This window comes from Ornithorhynchus anatinus, chromosome 9 (assembly GCF_004115215.2).
Source record: "Ornithorhynchus anatinus isolate Pmale09 chromosome 9, mOrnAna1.pri.v4, whole genome shotgun sequence".
NCBI classification, from domain to species: Eukaryota; Metazoa; Chordata; class Mammalia; order Monotremata; family Ornithorhynchidae; genus Ornithorhynchus; species Ornithorhynchus anatinus.
Genome location: NC_041736.1, coordinates 4,895,009 through 4,917,198, shown reverse-complemented (window position 1 = coordinate 4,917,198; position 22,190 = coordinate 4,895,009). Strand labels below are relative to the sequence as shown.

General features: G+C 54.1%; 1 protein-coding gene across 1 annotated transcript in view; it reads right to left on the bottom strand.

The window, feature by feature from the left end:
- The window catches only part of ACVR2A (activin A receptor type 2A), an 84,995-nt gene that overhangs the window by 8,128 nt on the left and 54,677 nt on the right, over positions 1–22,190 (bottom strand). Inside the window, exons 2-7 of the mRNA XM_029071885.2 lie at positions 21,867–22,074; positions 15,710–15,819; positions 15,273–15,427; positions 3,338–3,481; positions 1,643–1,786; positions 797–942 (exon numbers count right to left, since the gene is read on the bottom strand). Of these exons, the coding sequence (XP_028927718.1) occupies positions 797–942; positions 1,643–1,786; positions 3,338–3,481; positions 15,273–15,427; positions 15,710–15,819; positions 21,867–22,074 (907 nt within the window). The remainder of the gene's footprint in view (positions 1–796; positions 943–1,642; positions 1,787–3,337; positions 3,482–15,272; positions 15,428–15,709; positions 15,820–21,866; positions 22,075–22,190) is intronic.

Genomic DNA, 22,190 nt, shown 5'->3' with positions numbered 1-22,190 from the left:
GGATGAGGGAACTGAGGCACAGAGAGCGAAGTGACTTGCCCAAGGTCACACAGCAGGTGAGTGGCAGAGCTTAGGATCAAAACCCAGGTCCTCTGACTCCCAAGGCTGTGGTTTTTCCACTAACCCATGCTGCTTATGTGTGACACAGTGAGCCCTCGTTACTTAATAACAACAATAACAACGGTGGCAGGCACTTGTTAAGTGCTTACTATGTGCAAAGCACTGTTCTAAGCACTGGGGCATACAAGGTGATCAGGTTGTCCCTCGTGGGGCTCGCAGTCTTCATCCCCATTTTACAGATGAGGTAACTGAGGCCCAGAGAAGTTGAGTGACTTACCCAAAGTCACTCAGCTAAGTGGGGGAGCCGGGATTAGGACCCATGACCTCTGACTCCCAAGCCCGGGCTCTTTCCACTGAGCCGTGCTGTTTCTCTACTTCTCTCTCCTTCACGTTTGGGCACAAAAGCTCTTTGAGAAGGGGGGGAAACTCTGCCCGCAGGAGGTTCTCAGTGTACACTGGTCTATAAGGCGCGCGGGTACACACGCTACACGAATACCGTTTCTCTCGGTCTCATGGGGTTTCCATAAAGATGAATCAATACTTGGGAACGGAGTATGGTTTTTACCCTAAAGGCTACCAGAACCCCTTGTGGCCTCCTCTTCTCCCCGATGCCCAAACTGTGGAAGCCTCCCGCTTCTGTTTGCGTTCCTCCCCTCCGCCCATCCCCAGCTGCAGGTCGCTTTAACATCCCGAGCAAAGCTGCCCCGCCATTTGGAAACCCGACGTGGAGGCGTACCTGTGGGATATGGCAGGTTTGTGTCCATCTTTGAGACCCGGTATGTCCTCGTGAAGGTAGGCCAAGCCTCGGGCCATAGTTTCTGCAATGTGACACAGTTCATTCCAGGAAACCACATTAGCTTTGAGGAAATCCGTCAGCGAACCCTGAGCCGGGGGAAGAAAGAGGGTAAATCTTATACACGGTACAGAGAGATAAAAAATAGGTCGGCAGTAGTCTGTTTACAGAAAAGGAAGGAGGCTTTCGTCCACCCCATCGCCTCTCCTACTGGGATGGTCCACGGGGCTCGGGTCCAAGGCGCCGGGCTCGGGGAGGTCTGCCGGAAGTCAGGACAGACACCGCGGTGGCCGCGGTCCGCTCGGTCGCCCCCCGTACGGCGGCCGAGGGGAGCTGAACCAGGGCGGACGAGGGTCCCGACCAGGGGAGCGGCTCTAGAGCAGAATTCCAATGCGGCCCCCCACCGGAGCCGGGCAGAGAGACCCCGGCCGCCCGGACAGCGGCCGGAGACGGCCGCTGCCTCCTTAAAATCACTGCCTTGGTTTTCTGCCGCTTTTCCATTACTAGCCTCATCTGTCCAGAAGGCAGGACGTGGGCGAAAACGGTCTCTTTGGGACCCGCTGCCCCTGAATGACCGATAAAATCCCCCTCTTGAGGGCAGGGATTGTGTCTTCTAACTCTTCTGCACTCTCCCAAGCGCTTAGGGCGGCGCTCTGCACACAGCGGGTGCTCACTGTCTACAAGGGAAGGCGGGAGGAAAGCAGAAGAATCCCAAAACAACTCAAAAAGCCCCCTTCGACGCGGTAAAAACCACGGTGCCACAGGCGCCCCGGCCAAACGGCCGCCTACCTTTTCGTGAAAGGCCGTGATCAGCCACAGATCCACGTCGATGCTGGTGCCCCTTTTCTCGGCACCGATAAACTGCAAGATGTTCTCGTGTTTCATCCCGGGCAGGCTGTAGACCTCATACTCGTTCTGCCACGACTGTTTGTCCTGCGGTGGGAAAACGCACCCGGGTCACCTTAACCTCCCCCGCTGAGCGCGGCCAGGCCCGGCTACCCACAAGGACCTCTTGGTCGCCACCACCGTGGGTGTGGCCAGGCTGCTCTGAGTCCAAAGGGTGACTCCCCCCCGGCGAGGGGCTGCGCCCGGACAGCTGGCAGGAATCTCTAAGGGGAGGTGGCAAATGGAAAAAAAGCCCCTCTCGAGGAGGCGGGGAGGGCACGGAAGGTATCGGTCTGCTCTCGGAAAGCGAGCGAAAGAGAGGGGCCGCAAACGACCTCTCCCAAGTCGATTCGTTCCAGTCCCCCGCTCTGGGTTGAGTCTTTGGGCGGCACAGGGGCTCGGTTGGGGGGCTCTGGGGTTATAGGGTGGCCCTCTCCGGGGGCAGGGGGTGCCGCTGTGGCACGGGGCCCTCTGAAAGGGAGGAGTCAGGGCAAGACCCCAACGGGATCCCGGCCATCAACGGGCCCGAGACCCCGGGGTCTCCCGCCCCTCCGCCCAGCTCTCCGCCCGGGGCTCGCCCTGGAAGAGTCGCCATCAAATCGGCTCCAGGCACGAAAATGACATGCGGAGAAAGACTTCGGGGAGGGCGACGCAGAAAAACCCTATTAACGCCAACTCTTTATGACGTTTCCCTTTTACTACTCGTTCCCCCGGCACCAGAGTGAAACTCCCTGGATTGAGAATTGAGGGTCCCCGGGGACTCCATGTTCCATGAAGTTAACAGCTCATTAATCCCGCTATTTCAGAATGATTTCCGCAAGGTCCCCCTGGAGCCCGTTTACCTTGCCCAGTCTGTGAGGAGAAACTTTTATTTTTTTTTTTCCCCTTTGGAAAACTTTTCCTTCGGAGAACCGAGCGTAATCCAGGGCCGCCTCTGCCCGGAGAGCTCCTTGAGAATACATTCTACCACACTGGACCCTGCCATCCCTCCCTGGCTTATTTAATACCCCCTGAAAGAACACCCCACCCCCCTCCCCCTTCTCCCAAAATGGATCCATTCCAATTCGATTACAGGCAGCGTCACTCCGACGCTTGCCCCGTGAAGATCTTCCCTGCGGTCAACTGGCTGTTGCAGAGGAGGCGGAGGCAGAAAGGGTTTTAACTGTGGTTTCTACAGAGTGGAAGGACACTAATCACCTGGAAGCGAGAGTCTCCCTTCCCTTGGCTCACAACATTTAGTCTCTCGTGCTCCTTGCCGGGTGGGTTTGCTCCGACTGGGTTCGCTTGCATTTCCCACGGGAAGGCAGCGGCGTCACCAACCGAAATCAGTCGGGACCCGGCCCACGGGACGTACGTCCAGGAGCCGCCGCGGCCCCCGGCTGCCGCCGGGCACGGACGGAGAGTACGCCCGGAAGCCACCCAGGGAGCCCCTCTCAGCTCCGTCTCCCGACCTGGGAACCCGGCACGGGGGAGAGGGGGTGTTTCACCCTTGTCCCTCCGGGGCTCCGAGCTTGGGGGCGGCTCCTTCCCCAGACAACCCCCCCCCCCCCCCCCCCGTGGAGCGAGACCCCGGCGGGGACGATCGGAGCCGTCACGTACCTGGATGGGAAAGATTTTGACCGCTACGTATTCATTAAGCAGCTGCGCTTTCCAGACACAACCGAATCTCCCCCGAGCCTTGATCTCGAGCAGCTGCAGCGGCTTCAAACCCAGCAAGGGGGAAGGAGGAGGGGGTCCCGGGTCCTGCAGGCAACACACAATGACAAAAAAGTTTGACTCTCCCGGATCGTGCGGCCCGGGGTCCGCCCCGAAGCGCGGGCCCGAAGACGAGAGAGACGGATGTCGGAGACGCGGGATTTTTGGTCTCCGTACTTCAGAACCCAAATCCTCAACACGAACCGCGCTCCGCTGGTCGCGTCTGGCGAGATACCGCGTTCTGGAGCCATTAGGGCAACCGATCTCCAGTCTGTTTGGGCCTGGGTGAAAATCAAAGTTTGTGTGGCGTTTTGTCTCCGGAGGGAAGACAAACAGCCTACACCACTGCAGTGGACGGTGGTCCACCGCTTCGAGGAGCCCGAGGGGGACCTCGGCCCCAGGGTCCGGCCCCAGACCCATCTCACAGGAATTTCAGAATCGTCCACGAGCTGCTTTTAGCCAGACCACTAGGCTTTCTTGGCTACGATGGCTGTGAACTCTCCAGGTCGTGTTCCTTGTCAAACAGAGACCAGCTCTCTCTCTCTCTCGGGGGCTCTCAGTGAGGGGTGCCGGAAAGCTGACTGCCTTGGTGGGGGGGGGGGGGGAGGGTCAGCCGTCACCCCAGTCACCACTCTAACAACGGTGAGGAGAGGGGGGAGTCAGAGGAGATCACGTGCTAAGCATGAGGTAGCAATGTAGAGCTATTAAACAAAGCCAGGCAGTGACACTGGGCTGAGTAGGTGATATGGCATGAAGGCATTTTGAAGGAATGATAAAAACTTAGCATCCAATCCTGTGCAGCCAGCGCCACTCTCGGGGCAGACCTTTGGCCCGCCGTCTCCCGTCCTGGCCCTCCATCCTCTTGGCGAGGGCCATCCCCGCCTGGGGTCTTTCTAGTGACCCCTAATGACCTGCTCATCTGGGAATGGATCCTACCTCCCTAGTAACTGTGGAACCAGAGTCCGCTTGCTGACTATCAATAATATTGGTATTTGTTAAGCGCTTATTATGTGCCGAGCACTGTTCTAAGCGCCGGGGTAAATACAGGGTGATCAGGTTGCCCTACGTGAGACTCACAGTCTTCATCCCCGTTTTACAGATGAGGGAACTGAGGCCCAGAGAAGTTAAGTGACTTACCCACAGTCACACAGCTGACGAGTGGCAGAGTCGGGATTTGAACCCATGACCTCTGACTCCCTAGCCCGGGCTCTTTCCACTGAGCCACGCCGCAACTGGGCAACCCTTGGGGAGACTTGGGTACTAACTGGGTGTTGCAGTGGAGGCCAGTGAGGAAAATTGGGAGGGGGCCGGGTAGGTGAGAAGTCCCGAAGGTAAAAGCCTGGACAAGAGGGGACTTTCACAGACCCGTGGGGCCTCGAGCTGGTGGCTTTTCCCCTGAGAAGGAGCTGGTGGTCTGGCAGGGGCGGGCACTACGGGCACCATCCCATCTTTTTAGACTGGAACCTCACTGTGGGCAAGGAATGTGTTCACCAACTCTGCTGTATTATATGTACCTCCCAAGCACTCAGTTCAGGGCTCTGCACACAATAAGCGCTCAATAAATACCATCGGTCGTACAAAAGGGCAGGAGTGTCTTTCCCCTCTATAAAGACCTGAGGGCCCCTGGGGGGTGATGCAGCTCTTTTCTCTGGGAGTCCAAGTGCTGGGGGAACCTGGGGGACTGAGCGGAGCCCCAGAATTACAGCCACCGCAAGCGAGTCCAGCTGGGCCCGAGGAGTGGTGCCCCGCAGCCAACTCCCGCATCCCTCCCTCGGGGATGGCCCCGAGATCCCACGGAGCGTGCAGATTCCACGGAGCGTGCAGCCACCTGCCCCGGGTGCAAAGAGGCTGGGAAAGCATCCACGACCCCGGACCTCTGAACGCCAAGACCGAGGTCTCGATCCTCAACGGCCCGGGCCAGCAAGTGAGGGGCGGTGAGCCTGCTCCAGGGTCACGTGCCTGTGCGCACACCCACCCAAAACTGGCCCCGCCTCTTCCACCCCTGACACACACGCACGTGGGCCCCCAATCAGTGGCGTCGCATTCCACCGGGGCCCGTTGGGAGTTCTGTCTACACCGAAGGCCCGAGTGGGGCCAACTGCCTGTTGCCGTCCTCCCTCGGTGGACAGCCTTCGCGATTACGTGGGCTTCATCGGGCTTGAGGTGAGCTTCTCGTCTATTCCTAAACGACAGAGAGTTGCCAGACGTCCGGGCCGGACAAGAACTGCTCCCTCCGTCCCCGCCCACCCCAAACCTCCCCTGAGATCCCGGCGAGCCCGAGGCCTCCGAGCCCACCGCGATTTCTCCCGCCGGAGGGAGGGCCCTCGCGGAACCGATCCTCCCGGGGAGGGGCCGGTGTTCCGGCTCCATGTCGTTCACGCTCAAACCCCCACGGCCCGGAAGCGCGACAACTTGTTCTGCGACTACCGGGAAGGGATTAGGACCGGGGAGCGTTCGGAAACAACCGTCCGCCTCTCTCGGGGAGCTCGGGCCCTTCAGAGACTTTGCTGCAGAAAGATCGGAGGACTCAAAAGGAAGGCTTGAAATTCTCTCCCTGGACTTTGGGTGTTCTCAGACAGAGCGCTGATGGTAGAAACTCACTTATGACATGTGTTTTTTTTCCTCACTCTGTTCGGTGGTCTCCACCTCTGAGCGGAGAATGGCCGTCACCGGCTCCAGGCCCTCGAGGAACTCTGCAGTGAGCGGCACGCTTTATGCAATCACTTGGACCCTGAAACTGGCTCTCCCCACCCCGTGAACGCTAGAGACCCGTCCACAACAGCCCGAAACCCCCTTTTCGGTCCCGGACACGAGGAATCAGAGCGCGGGAGCGTCCTCTTGAAATGCATTTTAAGAGCTGCCGAGGCCGGAGAGGAAGGGCCTGGAGGGAAGCGCAAGGCCCAGCCCGGGGGCCACGAGGTGAGTGGGCGGCATTTGCGGACTCTTGGCTGTGCGATACGCTGCGTGGACTGCGCAACTGCCGGAGGGCTCTCGCCACTTCCCGGAGAGCACTGACATGTAGGCCGGGGAATGTTAATCCAACCCTGCAGAGTCAGAGGCCGGGGCTTAACCGGGAGCCGCTCTTTATTCTCGGCCCCTGCGGGGTTCAGAGGGATAAACTACAGGATGACAACAGATTCAGCATCTCCCCTGATCTCTTCTGCCTCTGAAGAGAGGGTCTTTGGGTCCTGCTAAGGCGGAAAGACAGAGTGGGGGGCAAGGGGAGGGAGAGGAGAGCTGCTTGTTTTACAACGGCAAGGCTGCTTGACCTACATTTGGGTTACGACCGTTTCTTTTGGGGGTACGGCATCAATTCCAGGAGAGAGCCTGGACGGCAGCTTCTACACCTCAGGGACCGAAGTTTAAAATTCACATCTGTAACCTTCGAGACATTACACCCACCCCCCGGGACTCGTGGAAATGTGAACTCGACGCATTCTTCTGATCACTCTGCAAATATCTTCCTGTTTCTTTCCCCCGGCTAGACTGTAAGCTCCTTGTGGGCATTCTGAACTTTCCGAGCACCGACACTCGATAAATAACTCCTCCTCCTCCTCCTCGGGAACGGGACTTCAGGAAGGCTAGTCCTGGGACCGGTTTAGCCCAGTGCTCTACACAGAGTAAGTGCTCAATAAATACCGCTGATCGTCCAGCGTGCTGGCTCACTCCGGAAGCTGGGAACTCAAGAGCCGCGATGAGGGATCTGAAACGGAGAGGGAGTGAACGAACCCTCAGGAGAAATGACTTGTCTGCAGGATTCAAAGTGGACTCGGGCTAATGACGCGTCTTACAACCGCTGCCCAAGAAGAGCCTTAGAGGGGACAGCTTTTGGCTTCTTAATTAGTCGCCTCTGCCGGGTTGGGCAAAGAGCTTCGAAATTCCACTACCCCTCCACTTACCCACCTTCGGACCCTCAGACGGCAAGTGGGTTGAACAAACTGACGCGAGTGAGAGTCTGCGAATGTGTCGAATCAAACATGCTCTTAACACTAAAAGCTGGGGCGAAACTTAAAACTTCACGGATTTTCAACTGTACTGGATGCACAACAAAGCAATTGAAATCCCAACAAAAAGGCTTTTAATGTGAATCCACAAAAAAGTTCCACAACCATAAAAGCAAACATCAATGCATCTTACCTCTATCATTATATGAAAGGCGTGCTTGTGAAGGAAAAAAAAAAAACACAGGCAAAAAGAAATTACGATTTATATCCAGAATGAGATGAAAGACGACACATCAATTGTGACAGGGGAGGCGGAGATGGTCGTTCTGTGTTTACAAAAACGATGTGGCCCCGCTCATCTTGGCGAGGGGCGTCCGTGGGGCATCTTACTTCTCCAGAGACGGACACCGTTTGCTCGGCCCGGATTCTATCGGCCTTCGCCGACGGTCGCCGGTGACGTTGAGAGATCGGACGGACGGAAAAGGACGTGAGCCCACGGTCTGAATACACGCAACACGGACACACGGACCAGACACACGGGCGCACGTCCCCATTGTCCCCGTCGACCAAGTGGCTTTTTTGGACGCCTCTCGAGACGCCAGAGGGCAGTGTTGTGTTTCCCAAACGCCGGCACCGTCCAGCACCGGGGCTGAGGGAGCCACTGATGCAATGCCTAGCGCGCCACAATAAGCTCTGCGATACGCAACGGGTTCCGAGAGGAGAGAGGAGAAGGCCCAGTGGGGAGGGAAGCTGTTGGGGGGCCCCGATTAAGTCACCATCTCCATCATCTCGATCTCTGCTGGTAGAAGACCAGCGGTGCGTTTCACCCGGGTGCCCGCCGACCTGGGTCACAAGCGGGGTTCAACCTCACTTGAAGGGGCTGCTCGGTGGTCTTCCCGCTGCTCCACCCGCCACCCCTTTCCCGTTCGGTCCGTTCGAGCTGGCACGTGGCTGGGGCCTGGTCTGGGGCGGGGGCCTGAGGAGAAGGGGTGACAGGCCCCGGGGATTTGGGGGGACAAGCCCCGACACCCACGTGACCGACCTGGGCGTATCTAAAAATCATCGGGGGGTGGGCGGTGGGATCCCTTCCGTCGTTACCGAGCCTATGGAGCACAACGGCGCCAAGGTTTCGGCGACTAAAATAGAACCGGCCCTCAAATCGAGACCCGTGCCAGTTCGGGCCCGCAGAGTGGGACCGCTCTCCCTCTGGCCGGAAAGATGTCCGCGTTCACCTTTTCCGCTCTTGAGTTGCCGGGGCTTAGACTAAGTGCGGAACTGGAAAGCAATCTGAACTGAAGAAGAATCCAATTTTCAGCAACCGATCTGTCACTGCCAGGTACGTGAATCGGGCACGTTTTCCTCCTCCCTTTCTTGAGCCGGATCCCACGGTATCGCATCTGGACTGCTTACCGTTCGCCGCCCGGAAAACGGATTCGGCCGAGCCGACCGGGGGCGGAGGCTCGTTCGGATCCCGGAGGGTTATAAGATGGGCCTCGGTGGCAACTACGGGCATTCGTTCCACCCGGTTCAGAGAAGCGCGGTCCGAGCTGGGGGGGCAGAACCGGCTCCAGAACCCCAGGGAAAAAAACCAACATGCGATCCTTCAGAGCGAGAGCAAGGGGTACTTGCAGAAATCAGACCTGTTTGGCTCCAAGTGTGAGAGCCTCTTGACCCTTGGGTGGCTCACCTAGAGGACAAGAAGGATGGGCCAAGCTGGGGAAGGAAGGAAAGAAATGGCTGCGGGGGCGAAGAAGAGGAGAAGAAAGAGGAGGAGGAGGAGGAGGAAGCGAGAGGTCAGGGAGGGACTCAGGGACTGATTCTCTGTGGAGGAGGAGGAGGAGGAGGAAGGGGAGAAACGGGACCCTGAATTTGTGCTGGCAGTGGGAACTGGGAGAAAGGAACCCAGTGGATAGTGATCCCAAACGGGGCACAGCCAGGAAGGTACTGCTCTGCGTTTCACCCCCTGCCCCGAGCCAACTCCAGACACGGAAAACCCAGACCGTTCGGGGAGAGGGGCTGGGAACAACCGTCCGCCTGCCAAGCGTGTATTGTGTCCCTACAAGGAGCAGCAGATGCCGAGAGCCGAGCTCGCTCCCGTGGTAAGAAACAAAGAACATTCTTCGCCCCACGACCGCCTGATTCAGAGCATTCCTTTTACCGTGAAAAGGGCAGGGACCGTTTCCCCTCACAACCTCTAGCGAGTCCCGCTTAAGAAACAGGAAGGTGTCAATCTGCTGCTGAGTGGCAAGGGGAGGGGCTGCTTGTTCCACGCCCCGCGGTTCGAAGATATCCATCCATCAGTGGTATCTACTGAGCGCTTCCTTTGGACAGGACTGTACTTTACTAAGCGCTCGGGAGAGTCTAATAGAATAGTGAAGCAGCACGGCCTGGTGGATGGCGCATGGGCCTGGGAGTCAGAAGGTCATGGGTTCTAATCCCGACTCCACCGCCTGTCTGCCGTGTGACCTTGGACAAGTCACTTCACTGTTCTCGGCCTCCGTGACCTCATCTGGAAAATGGGGATTGAGACTGTGAGTCCCAAGTGGGCCAGGGACTGTGTCCAACCCAATTTGCTTGTATCCATTCCGACGCTTAGTACAGTGCCTGGCACATAGTAAGCACTTAAATACCAGTATTGTTATTATTAATGTTATGATTAAGAGTTGGTGATTTATGTTCCCCGGGTGGATGTGGGATCCAGCCCGGCCTGCTGTGGGCCATGTCTGGGTTGGTCTGGCCCTGGGGTTTCCTTGGGCACTTCTGGGCTACCCAAGGATCCCACCCACCACGGGGGACCGCTCCCCAAAAGGCCCGGAAGGACACCTGCTTTCTAAAGTTTCCCGTCGATAGCTCCGGGCCACAATGAAGCGAGGCCCCGACCAGGGGAGCTTTTGAGGACAGGATTCTGGGTGAGGCAGGTGCTGCTTTCTAACCGATCGCCGAACACCTGTATTTCCACCGGCCCGCTCCCTCCCTAGGAGACTGTAGGAAGCCATTCTTGCACAGGTCTGGATTTGTTTGGGAAGGGGAGGAGATGAGATGAGATGAGACACACGACTGACAAGATCGACATGGGCCCAAGAGAACAGAGGCCCTGAGTGCAGCACACACACAAAACATTTCCAGAGTAAAGAAGCGACTCCCTGCCCGGAATGGGATGCTCCCTGAGGGTCAGAAGCTACTTGGGGGGGGTGGGGCGTGGAGCCCTGACCATCCCTCGGTTTACAGAGTCTGAACCAGCTGGACTCAAATTCCCATCCCCAAACGAGTGGACGTGGAGCCTCTCTGGGGAAGCTGGCTGGAGAAGTGGCCAACTCCGGCGGATCCCCGGGATTCGATCGCCGGGCTGGACTGCCTCCCCGCTGTCCCCTCCCCGCGGGGAGTCTCCTTCCCTGCCCACCACTCTTTGTCCTGGATGAGGAGGAAAAGGCAGAGGAAGAGGAGGACGAAGGGGAGGAAGTGGAGGAGTCGCCTTCCTCCTGGCCAGGTCCCCCCTCTGGTCCAGATCTGCCCCTCTGTCCCCTCTGAAAGCATTCTGATCCTGGACCTTCGGATCTTCCCCTCTCCCACCGCCTCGCTCCCTGCCGTCGCTCCGTATAGGATTCTCAGACCACTGCCCACTTGACTTCAGCGGTTTTCAGTTCCTCTCATCCATTCCCCGGGGATACCCTCCAATCTGACTTCCGGACTCTCCACTCCAACGAAACTGCTGGGAATAAGGCCATTGTGCCACCTCCCCTTCCCGCCCACCCACACACACACTCACTCTTGGCTGAACTCCAAAGGGTCTTTTCGCCCAAATCCTTGTCCAGCCCTGCCTGGCTTCACCCTTCTCTGAGGTCCCGCAGATCCTTCTTCTTCACAACTCTCCGAGCCTCTAATCAAGGTGTCCCGACATCTCATCTCCCGCGCTAACCGATATCCTTGAGGTGTTATCAAACCCGACTGGGCCTGCTGTCAGGAGTTCCTGGCCAACGCCAGTCGGTGTACCCCCTCCCCTGCCTCCGAGTGGCAGAAGGGCCAGTTCCAGGGCACCTTGGCCCTCACCCCACTTTCAACACCTAAAGGGTATGTGGGTCGAGAAGTCGGGGCTTAGAGTGGAATCACATCTGCATGTGTCTCGTAGCCCCACCGGCTTTTAGCTTTCTGCTGGCAGTTCATCCCGATGTAAACTAAGCAGCGCTCAGCCCACTAACGGTCGAGGAGAGTTTCACGAACCTCCGCCAACCCATTTCCACCCCGACCCCCATCACCTCCACTAATCTGGGTCCACGGACCTCAAGGGCCATATAAAAAAAACAAAAACAAACAAAAAAAACCAAGCCCAAACTAGATGACAGATGTTTTTCCAAGCCTCTTCTCAATAGGCCCCCGTGCCTACCGAAAACCACCGGGTGTTGTATGATCATGAGGAAAAATGTGCAACCGAGGCTTGTCAAGGGTGAGTCTTTAGAGTTTCTACTGCGTCCCTTGTTACCAACGGGGAAAGAGGCAACAACGACCCGCGGTATTTCAGAGGCTTTGGTGGATGTTTAAAAAGGAAGACGACCATATTTCAAACAACTATCAAATCCGCAGGTGAACGGTTCTTGCCGCCGAACTATTTAGCCCACCCATTTTTAACGGTAAACCTGGGGGCATGCCATTCGTCTCTCTGAATTAGAAGTCGCTCCGTGTAGGATTCTCAGAAAGCGTTCACTGGGCAGAGGGAAGACACCCCTCCCCCACTCAACGTACCCCGACTTGAGTCAGCGGGCGGGATATCCAGGGCAGTGGCTGCCCAGGCACCGGGCCTGCCCACAGAGACGCTACTGACTGTGCTGCGGTGACAGCCCACAGGTGGTCCGGTCCCCTGAAGTGATGCTGTGGGGCAACGAAGGATGGTGGCCTGCTGGAAAGTCTGGCCTCGGGTCACACGGCAGAGGACACCGACGCCCCCCATCACCTCCCATTTCCTCCCAGTCTCCCCTTTCCCTAGGGTGGCAGGGGTCCTGGGGGTATCCACATTGGGTCAGGCCTGCCAAAATCCTGGCTGCTTAGTGCTGCGCCCCAGGCTGCACCCAAATACAGCGCTGGGGACGGGAGAGGAGCGGCACATCCTCTTGGGCCGGAGTTGCCCAGAGCCTGGAGGAGGGGCGGAGGCAACTACGAGGAGGCGAGAAATAGCTGAGAAGGGTTGTGCCCTCCAGGCCACCGGTAGGCCAAGGGGCGGATATTCTGGCATTCTGGCCCAGAATGTCGGCAAATCAGGTGCCGGTTTAATTCCTCTCGGCACCTCTAACGGGCACAGGTCGGACCTTATACATCTTCACAATTTGGTAGTTGAGGGAGCAAGATTACCAAGGTAAAGCAATCGTGCACTGATGGCACAGAAGGAACTGGCCCCTGCCATTATTTCCAACAAGCACATCAGTACACCCAGAATGAAAACCCAAAAACCAGCACTGTGAAGATGCAAACATAATACACTGTTAACTCCATAAGCCATTCCTCTAGCCAGAAGAGAAAGCGGCTTGGTCCTCAACCGAAAGCCTCACATGATGGCGAACTTTCCAGGAGAGACTTTCGGTAGACGGTGCCCAGCCACCCTTTCGATGAGGTCGAGCCAATCGTCTGAATGGCTTCATGAAACCACGGCCTGAGCAGTTTGATCGGTGCCCCAGCCAGGTCAGAATGAACTGAGACCCTGCCAGACTCTCCAAAAAAGGGGAAAAAAATCACCATCCCTCTGGCAACTCCCAGTCTTCCCGTGTTTTGAGCTCAATCGGGTCCCAGTCAGCCACCCGAGGTCAGTTCAAACCCCAGAAGAGGTCGGGCGGGTTCCCTAAGGCTTAAAGAACCCAGAGTTTCTGCCCCATTCTACAGGAGAGAAGGGATGCGTTAGGAGATCAGGTTGACAGATCAACCAGCCTGCCATGGTGAAATCTGGCAGAGAACAGAGAGGGACTCCACAGTGCTACGTCCCTTTGGTCTCTATCCTCCTTAGTGTGTAGGCAGGGCACCTTACCACCCTAAATAGGCCTTCCACGTACCGAAGTTCAGCTCTCAAGAGGTTAAAACGGGGGTGAGGCAATCTCATACAGACCACAATTTCCTCAAACCACAACAAGGCCTTTAATGGAAGAGCCCGTACCTCCATTCTCTCGTAAACCCATGACTCAAAAGGTGCTACAGAAATTAATCTACCATCACTTCACTCATGGAAAGTTGAAAGGGCTTCCTACTTACGGACAGAAGATAGCTCTGATTAGGGGGGCGGGGGGGAGGGACTCTAGGTTCAAAGGCGCTCGGAGGTTCAGGTCATAAGCAACAGACACGAGATCGAGGACCCGACGTTCATTTTCTAATCACCCGATAAAAACCGAGGCCCCAAGAGTTAAGCAGCACTTTATCAGTCAGTTTTTATGGGCTCCAGAAGCAGCCGGACACATCCACGGACATGCCTCTCAAATGTACTCCATGCTGCAAATCTCCTGCCCCTCATTTCAATGGTGGGGCAGAACTATACACACTCAAAAGAGACAATTTCATCGCAAACACAGATTTCCCTGCGGTGGGTTTTAAACCCTTCATGTCCATTTTCAAGGGGCAACTGCATCCACAGTGACGCCCCTGACTGTGTGTCACACCACTCACTGGGTTGGAAGCAGTCAGTCGCTTTAAAGATCTAAACCCTAAAAAGTTTACTTCCCAACTGCTCCAGAATCTTCCCAAGATTTGGCTTTGCCTCAGTGCTTCCCAACAGAGACGTTGAGGAAATCTGTAGGATTGAATCTGGGGACCACAGAGCCGTGTGACCTCTTTGGTCAGATCCACTCCAAATCTCCCCCAACATAATGTTAACGGTGGCCTGGCAGACTCTCCAAGCCGGAACTCCCTAGTTGAGCATTAGAGTTCTTGCCTTCTTTCCACAGTATCACTCAAATTGCTTTTAATTGGTGCCGGGCCATTTCCAGATGGTTCTTTCGGCCCCACATCTGGGGAGCGGTAATCTCACAGAGAAAGAAATGGAAAGTCTGACTTCTCCGCCTAGCTCAGGCACCCACGTCACCGGGGTGCCGCCATCAGCGTCGGGCAGGGAGGGTGACCTAACCGAGCCCCTTCTTGGAGTCGGAGAGGGACCGGAGGTGGAGCCAAGATGGCGGCACACACAGCGACCCCTGCTCCTGGTCCCTAAGGGGAGGAGCATTTTGCCCGCCCTGCCCCACCTGGGGGACCGGCAGTCCGGGGCTCCTAAAATAATATTAATTATGGTATTTGTTAAGTGCTTACTAGGTACCAAGCACCGTTCTAAGCAATGGGACAGATACAAGTTAGTCAGGTTGGACACAGTCCCTGTCCCATATGGGGCTCACACTCTTCATCTCCATTTTCCAGATGAGGTAACTGAGGCCCAGAGATGTAAAGCGACTTGCCCTAGGTTCACACAGCAGACACGTGGCAGAGCCAGGATTAGAACCCATGATCTGCACCCAGTCCAGACCCCCGGCTTCCCCCGGCTCTCCATGCCTGATCCACTGAGCTGCCTGTCACGTGGACTCGAGGGTACCTAGTGCCCAGATTTAACCCCAAAAGAAGCAGAGGAGGTAGAGTGTCTCCAAGTAGTCTGTCAGAAAGGAAGAAACTGATACGAAACAACTCCGACAATCAGAGCTTGCCTTCATTGGTCACGAGAACCTATGAGGGAGCCTTTCCTCAATCCAGCGATAGCACGTATTGAGCGCTCACTGCGGGCAGAGCACTGTACTCAGCACTCGGGGGGAGTACAGTACAACAGAGTAGGTAGAAACGTTCCCTGCCCACGATGGGCTTACAGTTTTAGAGGGCTGTTTCCACGACTCTTCTACCATAGATTCCTTCCCGGCAACCAGTTGGTTCCACGGACGATCACTTACTTGGGTGGGGACAAGCACCGGAGGATAGGCCAGCTTGTGATGCCTATATATCCAAAAGGCAAAGAGGATAGCCACAGCGATTCCCATCAGGGGCACCAGCGCGTAAAGCAAGGTACTGAACAGGGCGGGCTTGGGGGGGACTGGATTGGAAGTAGCTGTGGATGAGAAGGGGAGAAAAAAACAATCACTGCTTTCACATTCGTTTTGCCAGTCCCAGACCCCAGTGTCATCCCATGCCTAGAGTTCTCCAAATCGAATCCATAAACACCCACGGGCAGGGGCAGAAATTGGGGAGAAGCCGGGGAGATGTGGAAAGAAACGGTAGCCAAGGTTGGCTCTGCCCCACCTCCATCCAACATACAGATCTATTAATAAACATCCAGAATTCCACCCGAAGCCCCCACCAGAAGATTCAAAATATCTTGTGTGCCACTTACGTTGTGTGACTTCCATTTCTGGAAAATAGAAGAACCTTTCGTTACACATGTTGCCTTCGCAGCAGCAGAAAAACACTTCAGGGCTGTCCTTTTTCTCTACACAGTCAGTTCTGAAAACAGAAGACGAGGAAACCTTCAGAGTCAAAGGAGGAGTTCAACTTTCAGGTTAGATTACCCCGCAGGTCCGCTTTTTGGAGTTGGAGGAGGGAACTCAAGATATAAGCATTTCAAATCAATTTCAAGATTTCTCTTGTTCATACTGTTCAATCGCCACTGATTCTCGGACCTGAAGAGCGGACATAATCTTCTATTACTGAATCTTACCCGACAACTAATTCACTCGGACATTTTCTGTAGTGTGACCAAAGGTGCTTCTGTACCTTGAGGACAGTGAGTGATCCTAGATTGTTTTCTTTAAATAAGCAGATCGAACCAACCCAAGGGATAATCAGATGAGTGTTTTCATTTAGAAAAGTGATGCGGTACGTGAGGGGCTGATATATAGGAACACAGCCCACTCACAGAAGACATGAAATATAAGAATCCAAGAAGGACTGGTCCCACCCTTTCCCACCCTCCTTCGCAATTTCTAGCAGGGAGAGATCCTCTCATTTCTCAGCTTTCAACAGTTCCAAAGTACAACCCAGGACATTGAGGATGTTATTGTAGTTAGACAATAAACAACATCCTTGGGAGAGGGGAAGATGGATGGGTTCGGTCCTCTGGCCCGGTCAAGGATCTTCCAAGAACAAAATCTTGGTAAAGAAGCCCAAGTGTTTGGTTTTTTTTGCCATGATATTTGTTAAGTGCTTACTATGTGTCAGGCACTGTGTAAAGCACTGGGGTAAATACAAGATAACTAGGTTGGACACATGAGGTTCACAATCTTAAATCCCCATTTTGCAGATGAGGGAACTGAGGCACAGAGAGGTTGAGTGACTTGCCCAGCGTCACGGAGCAGATAAACAGCATAGCCGGGATCAGAAGCCAGGCCCTTCTGATTTCGGGGCTTGTGTTCTATCCACGAGATCACGCTGCTTTTTAGTCATTGATGTGGTCCTGAAACCGGCTCAGGCATCAGGCAGAGGTTTCTCCCCCAGGGGTAGGGGAGAAGGAAACGAAAGAGGATCACAATTGGGAATAAACTCAGGGGGAGGCTGGGCTGGAGGGGAAGCGGGCTGATGGTCCAAGTGAAGTGTGGAAAAGAGGGGAAGGAGACAGAGGGAATTCTGACTCCGCGGGACTCCTCAAAGGGGCTACGGAAGGTCAAAACCAGAATCGCGTTCCTTGCCTTCTAGAAGCTTACAATCGAATGGATTTCTCCTTTGAATGAAATGGTGCCCTGCTGAGGACTGACTGGAGACTGGACACCTGGTAGCCGGGCAGTTCACGGGGCTACGTGGCCATGCGCCAGGCCCCGAAGTCCAGGGAGTAGCTTTGCGCTCTGAGGGCCTGACTGTCCTCCAGCACAACCCAGACAGGGCCCCCCCAACCCTTCTCCATTTGCCGTGACCCGGTCGTTGGTAGGAAAACAGAGTTCTACTTCAGGGGTCCCCGGGACATCTCGAGGCAGTCATAAGCGCCTCCGACTCCTTCCACAATGCTGACCTGACGGCAGGTCTCGTGGTACCTCGTTCCTGGACACCGTGCTCTAGGCGAACCGTCAGCTGCCCGGGCTACCCGGTAGCGTGGCTCAGACTCATGACAGGTCCCGGGAACTGGACCAGGTTCCCTAGAATTATACGCTTATTATTTCTGGTGCAATGTGGGCTTGGTCCCACTTTCCTCAGAGGGCTGAGTTGTCCGGCTCAAGTCATCATCATCTGTGGTATTTACCGAGTCCTTCCTATGTGCAGATCGCCGGACAGAGCATCAGAAGAGTACAACACAGTTGTTGCCAGACACGTTGCCTGCCCAAGACGAGCTTACAGTTTAGAGGGGAAGACAGGCATTAATCTAAATAAAAAATTTAGAGTATATCATTTAAGGATACGCACATAAGTGTTGTAAGGCAAACAGCAAATGTCCAAAAGTCACAGATCCAAGGGCACAGATGACGCAAGAGGAAGGAGGAGCCGGGGAAAAGAGGGCTTCAGTTGGGGAAGGCCTATTGGAGGAGATGTGACAAAGGAAAGCCCGGTCAGGCCCTGAGACGTGCTTGGGTCCGAGGGGTCTAACTTGGATTTTGACCAATTTAACGACGCTCTGATATGGATCTTGGGGAATTTCGGGTCCGTCCTGGATGCAACTTGGACCTGCCAATCAACTAAGAACACATCCTACATCCCAACCCATTCTGGAAAAGCACTGTACTATAGCAATGGGCAAAGGAAAGATTCCAGAACCAAAACAGGAGTTTCCTTTTCTGAAATCCAAGGGATTAGCGGTGTTCAGTGTGAACGGGAGGTAAGCATCCCTTGCATTCATTGGGTATTTTGGGGCTGGTCAAGATCTCGAAGTGCAAGGTGCTTCTGGGACCTCCAAATTATGGTCGGGGCGGGAGGAAGACGGAGAGGGTTGAAGCGACTGCAGGGAGAATCACGAGTTAAATCTCTTCCTCTGCGCTGTTACGGGAAAGTCTTTAGAGCCCTTTAGTTTCGGGGGCCTGGGCTTCATGAAGACCACTGATGGCTAACACCCCACAGAGACACCAATTTTAGAGAGTTTCAGAAAGCGGTCCAGCAGTGGCAAGTTTAGGGACTGGCCAAGGCCACTGGCCTAATGGCCACAGGTCCAACCTTTCCAGGTGTTTCCCCATTAACTCAGTCGAAGAGTCGTTCGGATGCTAGCTGTGGCGAGACAGGGAAAAGGACATGATCCCTGCTCTTAAAACAGCCTTTCCAGCTCTGAAACCATGGATCCTCTTGACCCCTGGGAGCAGATGACAGTAGTGACCACACTAGGTAGTCTAGTCCATTTCACCCATCTTTCTTCTTCCCAATTATCCATATACAGAACACAAAAAAAAGACGGGAGGACGGGAGAAGGGGAAAAGGTGTTAACACGAGACCTGACCAGAACCATCAAGAAAAATAAAAAACTGTCCCTTCTAAGTACGGGAAACCAAGACTAGGGTGAGGCAGAAAAGTCACTCGTGCTTAATAAAAATGTCTTTTTCCCTTGACCTGTGCTGAAACGCATTCAAACTCCAACTCAAACGCCAAACCCGTCTTTCCTAGGGGCAAGCCGGACTCTCCGCATCAGTCTGCGACAAGGGAAATCAAAATGAAAACTTCAAACGCCGTTGGGCAATTTTACGCCTAATGGGAATTCTAACTTCTTACAGACTTACTTTACAAAATGAACACTGATCTTTTGATTAGACTAAGCGTTCGGAACTGGAAGAGGCATCGAAGACTCGGGTGAAAAGCCGATGCAATTTTCTGATCTGTCTTATTTCTTCCCCTAATCCAGGAGGTTTGGGGAGGCTCCGACCAGGTATTAAGCTTAAGGAACTAAAAGCTTGCAAATATGTGGGATTTTCCTTTCAGGAATTGAGCCGTCTCTCTGAAGGGAATTCCCGCAGCGTCCCGAGATGTTGCACTGTGGCTCTGTTGCGGCCCCATCTAATAGCCACCGGAAAGTGAGCTTCGGGGCATGTTGAGAACGAAAGGGAACGCACAATCCCCATTGTATCCAACAACTTCAACCTCCTCTCCTGCCAAATTCAAGCCGTCTCAAAAAATATTAAAATAAAAAGCTACCGACTACCTTTCTTGGCCCTCCCTCCTCAGGAGAAGCGTGATACGGCAATGTAGCAGCCCCAGGGTTGGGGGGAAAATAGAGAGGGTTGGGGGCGGGATGGGGGTGGGGGCCACAGGCTGTGGGCCCATTTAATTAATCCATGGGATAATCAGCCCCTGGTACATGAGTTTTGTTTTTTTTTTTTTTAATGAAAAGGGAAACTGGTTCACCACAGTTTCATCGTGAACAGGCACCCAAGCCAGTGTTTTTCATCTCTACCTTAGGCTGCCCTCCCTCCTCAAATCTGTCAAACAAGCACACTTTCCCCCTTCAAAGCCCTACTGAAGGCTCACCTCCTCCAGCAGGCCTTCCCAGACTTTTCTTCAGCTCCCCCTTCCCTCCCCATCACTCTGACTTGCTCCCTTTGCTCTAATCACCCCCCTACAAAACTTGTACCTATAATTCTACTTATTTATATTAATGCGTATACATCTACAATTCTATTGATATTGATGCTGATGCTTGCTTAATTGTTTTGATGTCTGTCTACCCCCTTCCAGACTGTAAGCCCATTGTGGGCAGGGATTGTCTCTCTTTGTTGCTGAATTATACTTTCCAAGCGCTTAGTACAGTGTAATCTGTACACAGTAAGCGCTCAGTAAATAGACTGAACGAATAAACCAACAAACTGAAGGGCCCCATGTGGGATGGGGACCATGTCCAACCTAATTCTCTCTCATCTATCCTAGCGCTTACTACAGTGCCAGGCACTTAGTAAGCACTTCACTACTGTAGCAAATAGATAAAGGAAGAGGTGCCAGATAAACAGATAAAGAGAAGCTGGGAGATCAAGTCCGGCCTGGGGGATGTACACCTCGGCACTCGGTTACCTCATCGTAAAATGGGAATTAAGGTTGTGAGCCCCATGTGGGACAGGGCCTGTGTCCAACCCGATTTGCTAGTATTCATCCCGATGCTTAGTACCGTGCCTGGCTTATAGTAAGCACTTAACAAATATGGTAATTATTATTATTATTATTAGGGCTGTCGGGGCCAGGATCCCAGACCCGAGCTAGGCAAGACATACAGATAAATGCGAAACCTGGCACAAATTCCGCTCTACTTGGGAGGAAACTCTGATCTGCTCTACATTTATAAAAATTCCACCAACTCTTCCTCCCAGTAAGTACTCGTTATAGATTGCGTCGAAAACCGCCTCTATTGCAACAGAGCGTGGGCTTCCTCTAAGGAGATCCAGTCTATAAGTCTTGCTCGGGAGCAGGAAACTCGAAGAAGGGCCATTCTTATTAGCTTGAGATTTCGCCGGGGAGAAGGGACCCTTTAGAAAGAGGCCGCTGAATACAGTTTGACTCTAAATGGACAGTGTCCAGCTTCTGATGACATTTTTCTCTATCATGTTGCCCATGAAGGGTCTCGGGAAGGGAAACCAGAGCCTAATCCAGAAGTCTCGGTGACAGGGCGAGCAAGCCAGCAGCCTTTGCCGACAGAAGGATGGAAATAAAGGGGAAGACTCGATCGAGATTTGATGGCACTTTTTGGCACTTGCTTTCCCCGTGGAACTAGCTAGGTTAATGCTGCATGGCATCATCATCATCATGAGTATGAACTGAGTGCTTATTGTGTGCAGAGCACCGTACTAAACACTTGGAGAGCACGACAGAGTTGGTAGACACATTCCCTGCCCCCTGTGAGCCTATAATCTAGAACTGGATATGTAGACAAGCAAGCGCCTACGACCTAAGGTTTGGAGAGTGGTCTGGGTCCAAACTTAGGTTGACCCAACCCTGGGATATCAGGCAGCGATCGGCCAGTAGATCAAGGGGGGTGGGCCCGGGAGGTCTTGTTGCCAGCCATCAAAGGTGAGATCCAGATCTCTCTCCCTTCCCCTGCTGCCCCAAACTGAGGGGACTGGGTGAAACCTACTGGGGAGTTCACTAAAGCTCCTTCCCCCCAACCTCCAGAGGTCTTGCACTGGTGGACAAATGCTTGCCAATAAGCTTCACGTGAGCAGAGATCAGGTCTGCCAACTCTATTATCCTGTCCTCTCCCACGTGCTTAGCACAGGGTTCTGCACCCAGTAGGCAGTAGGTGAATGCCACTAACTTAAATACCACTGAATTAAAGCCAATTTTTCTCCTTTAAAAATGCCCACTCCCCCGCCCCATCGTAGTCACAATACCCTTCAGAGAAGAACTCTGCTCAAAGGGAGAGGGCTAGCTCCCAACAGGCCGCCACACATCACCCTGGCGGATTTTATGACTTAAATACACTATTATGGAACATTAGAGTCTGGCAGCAGTCTCCCGAACGGTGACATCTAAAGGAAGCACGAAATTCTCGGAAGAATAATCGATAGGCCACATGGAAATCCACTTCATCGATCCTTCCCCTATTAAAATTAGGCAGTAAAAATCGCCGAGCCATTTAGTAGAAAAAGAAAACTTCTGCTTACCTGTCATAGCAGTTAACGTCATCCAGCCAACAACCTTGCTTCACTTTTTCAATTGAACCGGAAATATTCTTCCAGGTAGCAAAACAGTGTCGTCTTTTATCTTTATCACCGTAGCATGGCTCCAGGCCACTGTGATTGGTTTTATCTTTCTCCCAATTAGCATTGTAGAAGATGCACTCTTGGGTTTCTGATCTGCCGAGGATGGCACCTAGAGGAGAGGAAACACAATTTCTCATTAGAATCTGAGAGGTTTTCGCTATTTCAGATCACTTCCCATTCCTTTTCCCATTTCTGAATGCAGGCCGTTTGAGGCAACCCAAATGG